The sequence below is a fragment of the Lactuca saligna genome, chromosome 2 (assembly GCF_052625555.1).
Source record: "Lactuca saligna cultivar CGN05327 chromosome 2, ASM5262555v1, whole genome shotgun sequence".
Taxonomy (NCBI): Eukaryota; Viridiplantae; Streptophyta; class Magnoliopsida; order Asterales; family Asteraceae; genus Lactuca; species Lactuca saligna.
The window spans coordinates 68,597,474-68,605,336 of record NC_136418.1 but is presented as its reverse complement, the minus strand read 5'-3'; the positions used below and the strand labels follow the sequence as shown (position 1 = coordinate 68,605,336).

The window sequence follows — 7,863 nt, the reverse complement described above, 5'->3', positions numbered from 1 at the left end:
TCCTTTTTCTAATACTCTTTATGGTTATATGATTGACAAGAAGTTGGCGTTTCCTGTAATTCAGAAAGAAGTTAGAAGATTGTGGAAGAATGTGGGTTTGGAAGAGGTATTCATGAACAGCAAAGGATTTTTCTTCTTTAAATTCAGTGATGAAAAGGGGATGTTATCTGTTTTGGAGGGTAGTCCTTGGTTAATGTTTAATAATATGCCTTTATTTCTTCAACGATGGAGGCCTGGTTTGACATTAACTAAGAACAAGCATGATAAAATTCCTGTTTGGATTAAAATATTTGATTTGCCTTTGGAAGTTTGGAGTGGTGAAAACTTATGTAGAATTACTAGTAAGATTGGTATTCCTTTGGCTTTTGATTCCTTTACTGAGGATATGTGTTTTGGAACATAAAGGAAGGAATGCTTATGCTAGAATTCTTGTTGAAATGGCAGCTGGGAAGGAATGGAGAAAGAAGATTGATATAGCTACTTGGGATTTTGTCTCTAATTCTGCTGTGATTCAAAGTTTTGATGTTGAATATGCTTGGATTCCTTCTAGATGTAATCATTGTAAAGTCTATGGGCATATGGATAAAGTTTGTGCTGCTGCTATGAATGTTGTGAAGGAGGATAATAATGGAGAAATGAGAAATTTAAAGAATAATAAAGGGAAGGAAGTAGTTAATGGGGATGGTTTCACAGAAGTTAAATATAAAAAGGTAATGGGTAACAATGATGGTGTAGGCACTAGCAAGTCTCAAGAGGGTTATAATCAATTGAATAATATGAAGAATAATGGGAAGAATGGGAATTGGAGAAGGGGTTTTTTCTCTAAAGGCAATAATGGGAACGGAGATGGAAATGGTAAAGGGCAAAATTGGAATTGGAGTAATAAAGGAGTAAGTCACTGGAATTTAGGAAAGAACAGAAATTATGAGAAGTTTGTTAATGGGCAGGATGTTATAGGTAGTCGGGGGTTGAAGGAGAATAATAAGCAGGAGGTTGTAGTTAAAAAGGATAATAAGGCAGAGAAGGGCAATTTTAGTCTTGGTAGTGAGAATATAACAGGGGAGGGATTAAGTAATAAAAACAGTTTTGAAATCTTGGGAGAGATTGAAGAGGAAGTTTTGGATAAAATGGAAGAGGATGATAAGATTGTGAAGACAGTTGCTAATCAAAATATTGATAGTGGTGATGCTGGAATGGGTTCTAATGAAAGCAAGAATAACAAATTGATTTCTTCATTCAAGGGAGAGGGGAAGAAGAAAGGAAATGAAAGTAATAAAGTGAATAAAGATAAGTTGGAGTTGGATAATAATAGAAGTAAGATGGGGAGTTCTCAGGCATTTGAGGAGGTAAATGCCAAAAATTCTATTATTTCCCAATGATGTCTGTTGGTGCTTGGAATGTTAGGGGATTGAATACAGCTGTTAAGCAGAAGGAGGTTATTGATGTTATTAGGTGTAATAACCTTGGTATTTGTGCTGTGATTGAATCTCATGTCAAAATCTTAAATCTCAAGAGTGTTTGTGCTAAGACTTTTGGGCAGTGGGATTGGATCTCTAATAATAATAGGTGTGAAGCTGGTACTAGAATAATAGTGGGGTGGAATCCTAGACTTTTTGATGTGATTCTGCTTTCTCAATCCAAACAGGTTATTCATTGTTATGTTAAATTGTGTAATTCGGATCTTGGCATGTATTTGTCTTTTATATATGCTGCTTCGAATTATATTGAAAGAAGATTACTATGGGATAATTTGAAAAAACATAGTTTGGTTGTTAATAGGGAAGCTTGGGGTTTATTAGGTGATTTTAATGTTGCTATAAAACCTTCGGAATATTCTGAAAGCTGTTCTAGAACTCCTAAAGGAGTTGAAGATTTTGTTGATTGTTTGAGTTGTATTGAAGTGGAGGACTTGAAGTCTTATGGGTTTCAGTTTACATGGAACAAAACTCCTATGGGTAATATGGGGCTGTTGAAGAAGCTTGATAGAGTTATGGTTAATCAAAAATTTATGTTGAACCATCCTCTTGCTCATGTTGTCTTTAAACCATACAGAAATTCGGATCATTGCCCTACTATTTTAAATTTTCCTGGTAACAAAGTGAAGTGGAAACCTTCTTTTAGATTTGCGAATTTTATCTCTGAGAAGGAGGAATTTCTCCCTTTGGTTAAGGAGGTTTGGGATAAGAATATTGATGGTTTTTTTATGTTTAAAGTGACACAAAAGTTGAAGATTCTCAAAAAACATTGTAGGGAGATGTGTAATAAATATTGGGGAGCTGGAAAAAGAATTCAGAAGTTAAGAAAGGATTTGGAGTGTAAACAACAAGATATTGACAATAATCCTTTTGATTGCAAGATTAGGGAAGAGCATGCTAATATTCTCTTAGATTTTAATATTGCTTGTATTGATGAAGAAAAGATTCTTGCTCAGCATGCTAAAATCAAATGGTTACAGGATGGGGACAATAACTCTAAATTCTTTCACAAAATTGTTAAAAGCAGGGGTATCAATAATCGTATTCAGATGGTTCTGAATGAAGATGGTCGTTGGGTGAGTGGGAAGGCTATGATAGAGAAATTTGTGTCTCATTTTAATAAGTTTTTGGGATGTAAGGATGATACTGATTTGTCGGGCTTAAATGATGAGTTTTTTCCTAAAAAATTGGATAGTAGGGTGGCTGTTGATATGATTAGAGTGGTTACTGATGAAGAAATTAAATTGGCGATGTTTGACATAGATGACAATCGTGCCCCTGGGCCTGATGGGTATTCTTCAAAAATTTTTAAAAGTTCTTGGAGTATTGTTGGTCCAGATGTTTGTAAGGCTGTGAGAGAATTTTTTTGGACTGGTAAATTGTTGAATGGGATTAATGCCACGAGAATTATTCTGGTCCCTAAAGTTGAGGTTCCGAGGAAAGTGTCTGATTTTAGACCTATAGCTTGCTGTAACACTTTTTATAAGTGTATCAGTAAGATTATAGTGAATAGAATTAGAAATTGTTTGGGTGATATTGTAAGTAATAACCAATCAGCTTTTATTCCTGGTAGATCTATTTTGGACAATATTCTTCTTGCTTAGGAGTTGATGGTGGGGTACAAAAAAAGAGAGGTACCCCTAAATGTACGATAAAGATTGATATACAAAAGGCTTATGATACGGTGGATTGGGATTTTCTTAATAGAGTTCTGCAGGGATTTGGGTTTCATCCAATCATGGTTAAATGGATTATGGCTTGTGTTTCTTCCCCGTGGTTCATGCTCAATTTTAATGGTGAAGATCATGGGTATTTTGAAGGAAAGCGTGGGCTTAGGCAGGGAGATCCTTTATCTCCTTACCTATTTACTATAGTTATGGAGGTTTTCAATATTATTATTGAATTATAAGGAATGCCCTTGATGATTTCAATAAGATTTCAGGGCTAAAGGTTAGTATGGAAAAAAGTCAGATTTATTTCAGTTGTGTTAAGCCTAATATGAGAAGGATTATTTTGGGTATTCTTCCTTATGAAGTTGGGAAATTTCCGTTTAAATATTTGGGGGTTCCTATGTGTGTTACTAAATTGTTTGATAGAGATTGTAAAAAGTTGATTGAAAAGATTAAGTTGAGAATTTTCAATTGGAAGTGTAAAACCTTATCTTTTGCTGGCAGATTGCAACTCATTAATTCGGTCTTAACTTCTATTCATGTTTATTGGGCTTCTATTTTTAAAATTCCAATTGCTACTATTAATGAGATTGAAAAGATGTGCAGGAGTTTTTTATGGGCTAATGGTGAGATAGTCAAAGGTAAAGCTAAAGTTAAGTGGCTTGAAATTTGCAAACCTAAGGAGTATGGTGGGCTGGGAATAAAGAATTTGAGGAAATGGAATGATGCTTTACTTGCTAAACATGTTTGGAATGTGGTTAATAACAAAAATTCCCTGTGGGTGCAGTGGGTGAGAATCAATTATATAGGCAGCAGGAATTTTTGGGATATTCTGCAGAAAAAGAGTATGAACTGGACATGGAAGAGATTTTTGGAGATAAGGAATACTGTTAGGCCTCATGTTATTTCATGTGTGGGTAATGGGAGGAAAACTTCTTTATGGCATGATTGGTGGCATCCAATAGGTATCCTTTGTACTATTATCCCTAGGAGAGAGTGGATTAGTAATGGTCTTAGTGATTCTGCTTTAGTTTGTGATGTTCTTGAGTTTGATTCTTATTCATGGCCGGTTGAATGGGTTAATAAGTTCCCTGGATTGACTGAAGCTCCTATGTTTTGTATTGATTCTAATTTGAATGATGTTGTTGGATGGAGGGATAAGGGAGGTATATGCAGAAAATTCTCATGCAAACAGGTGTGGAATGATTTGAATAATTTTGGGGATATTGTGCCTTGGTTTGATCTTGTTTGGTATAATAATTGCATTCCTCGCAATTCTTTTATTTTATGGTTGGCTGTCCTGAACAGATTAAAAACTCAGGATAGGGTTAGAGGATGGGAATTGGCTGGTAATTTGCTGTGTCCTTTTTGTGATAAAGTGCCTGATTCACATAGCCATTTATTCTTTAATTGTGAGTATTCCTCTAGAATTTGGAAATATTTCTGCAGTAAAGTGGGGCTAATTTTGAGAACGGTTGAATGGAATGATCTTATTTTAATGTTGAGCAGAATGCTTAAACTGAAGACGGGTGAGAATTTGATCATTAAATGTATGATTGCTAGCTGTGTGTCTAATATTTGGAGAGAGAGAAACGCTAGACTTTTTGGTTCTAGCAGAATATCAGTTGAGGGGGTTATAGCTAGTATTGAGAATGAGATTCGTTTGAAGCTGGTGGGATTAAGGAAAAGAGTTAAAATGATCAATAATAAGGTTTGTTTGATCTGGGGTATTTCGGGAATTGAGAATGTTGAATAATGGAGATCATTTTCTGGTTTTGCTGTTTGGAGTGTGGTTGGTTATGGTTTTGGGTTTGGCAGTGGTGGCAGTTAAATAAGGATGATGTTATTAATGGTATATGGTGGGGGTATTTTGGGAATAAAAATATGCACAAAGGAATTGACGGAATATGTCACTGGTTGGAGAGTTTACTATATCACTTCTTGAGCAAGGAGAATATTGTCAAGAATTGATCTTCCTTGAATAAAAGCAGATTGGTTATGGCTAACTATATCACTTAAGCTGCCCCTTATTTTGTTAACTATTATTTTACTGATACATTTATAAAAAATGTTGCAGCAGGCAATAGGCCGAAAATCAGTAACTTTCCTCGGTTCTTCCACTTTAGGAATCAACACAATCCTAGTAGCATTAATACCCTTCAATAATTTTCCTGTCCAGAAAAATTCCCTCACAGCTTTACAAATATCTGTCCCAACAATACTCCAAGCACTCTTAAAAAACTTAGAGGAAAAACCATCAGGACCAGGGGCATGATTGTCAGCAATATCAAACATAGCTACTTTAACTTCTTCATCTATGACCACTCTTATCATATTCATTGCCACTTTTTTATCTAACTTATTAATAAAAAAATCATTATTAAGTATAGACAAATCAGTGGCAACTTCACATCCCAAGAAATTCTTAAAATGATTAATAAATTTCTCCTTCATAGCCTTCCCCCTAATCCATCTTCCATCCTCATCAAGCACCATCAAAATTCGATTCCTGTTAATCCTACTTTTCAAACAACTGTGAAAAAATTTAGTGTTATTATCCCCATCAGAAAGCCATTTGATCTTAGATCTTTGAGAAAGCAGCTTTTCTTCATCATTACAAGCAACATTATATTCAAAAAGAATATTAGCATGCTCCTCCCGATATGAAGCATTAAACGGCTCCTGATCAATTTTCATCTGAATATTTCCCAATTGCTCCCTTAGATCCTTAATTTTCCTTCCCGATCCTCTGAATTTGCTACACAGCTGTTTACACTGTCTCTTCAACATTTTCAGTTTCTGAGTAACTTTGAACATAAAAAAAACCTTCAATATTTGAAGACCATATATCCTTCACCATAGGCAGAAATTCTTCTTTATCCGCAATGAAATTAGCAAATCTAAAGGAAGATTTCCATCTCAATTTACCATTAGGAATGAAAAGAATAGCAGGACAGTGATCAGAAGTTCTGTATGGTTTAAAAGCAGCATAAGCTGAAGGATAATCAGAAATGAATTTCGTGTTGACCATAATCCTATCCAGCTTCTTTAAAATTCCTTTATTCCCAGAAGGAGATTTATTCCAAGTGAATTGAAACCGAGTGCTATTCAAGTCTTCAACTTCAATAAAATTGATACAATCATGAAAATCATCAACTCCTTTCAGACATCTCGAGCATCCTTCTGAATAATCGGAATCTTTTAACACAACATTGAAATCACCCAAAATACACCAAGCTTCCTTTTTCACAGTTAAGCTGAATTTTTTCAAATCTTCCCATAAAGCCCTTCTTTCAATATAATCGGAAGTAGCATAGATGAAGGAAAAAAACATGCTATAATTAGAACCAGAAAATTTGACAAAGCAATGAATCACCTGTTTCGATTGAGATAAAACCATAACATCAAATAATTTTGGATCCCATCCAACAATTATTCTAGTACCAATATCACAATGTTTGTTATTAGAAACCCAATCCCAGTCTCCAAAAGATTTACTACACATATTCTTTAAATTTGAAATTTTGACATGGGATTCAACAACAGCACACATTCCCAGCTTATTATCCCTTATAACATCCATAACCTCTTTTTGCTTAACAGCTTTATTTAACCCCCTAACATTCCATACACCAATCGACATCATTGACTAATAACATGATTTTTGGCATTTACCACCTCAAATGCCTGAGATAATCCACTAATACTGCTACTATCATTATTCCTCTTGCTATCCATCTTCTTTTCAGCATTAAACATCACAAGATCCTCATTGCTAATGCCTATATTATGAATCTCATTATGTTTCAACCTGTTGTCATCAGTAACAGAGAGAGTGCAATTCAGATCATCAAATTGAACACCAATTTTATCTCTTTTGTCATCCTATTCCATTCCAATTATAGCTTCCTCATCAATCATTCCCAAAACTTCAAAGCTATTTTTATTGCTGCTATCAGTTTTCTTATCACTCTTCTTAATCTCAGCCATACCATTGACATTCTTCTTTATAGCCACCTGTCTTTTGTCTCCATTATTTACCTGATCATTATTGTTATACTGTCCAGAAACCACCTTTTCAAATTTTTTATTCTTCTCCAAATTCCAATGCCCCACTCCTTTGTTATTCCAATTCCCATTTTGTCCCCAACCATTTCCACCTTTGTTCCCATATTGTCCCCTAAACTTATTCCCCACTCTTGAGAAATTACTCTTCCCATTATTTTTCTGATTACCTATATTAGCAGCTTTCCACATAGAATTGCTTGTACCTTCTCCATCTTTAATATTTTTATTTTTCTTATTAGTAAATTCTGTAAATCCTTCATCATCAATCACATTTTTCCCTTTATCTTCCTTGCTACTCCCACTGCCACCTTTTTGCATAGATTTAGCACCCATCATACTAGCCATACAGACCTTATCTATGTGCCCAAACACTTTACAATGACTGCATCTAGTTGGCATCCAAGCATATTCCACATCAAAGCATTGAATAACAGCAGAATTAGTAACAAAATCCCACGTTGAGATATCAATGTTTCTCTTCCATTCTTTATCAGCTGACATTTCGATAAGGATCCTAGCATAAGCATTCCTCCCTTTATGTTCCAAACACATCTCTTCAGTAAAAGAATCAAACGCAAGAGGAATTCCCAATTTACTAGCAATAATGCACAGATTATCCCCACTCCAAACCTCCAAAGGTAAATCATAAA

The 7,863-nt window shown here is 34.8% G+C and overlaps 1 protein-coding gene across 1 annotated transcript; it reads right to left on the bottom strand.

The window, feature by feature from the left end:
• Window positions 1-5,915: 5,915 nt before the first annotated feature.
• LOC145029800 (uncharacterized) lies at window positions 5,916-6,788 on the bottom strand. Its single transcript, XM_078978258.1, has one exon. The coding sequence runs from the start codon at window positions 6,786-6,788 to the stop codon at window positions 5,916-5,918; it is 873 nt and encodes a 290-aa protein (XP_078834384.1).
• Window positions 6,789-7,863: the final 1,075 nt, after the last annotated feature.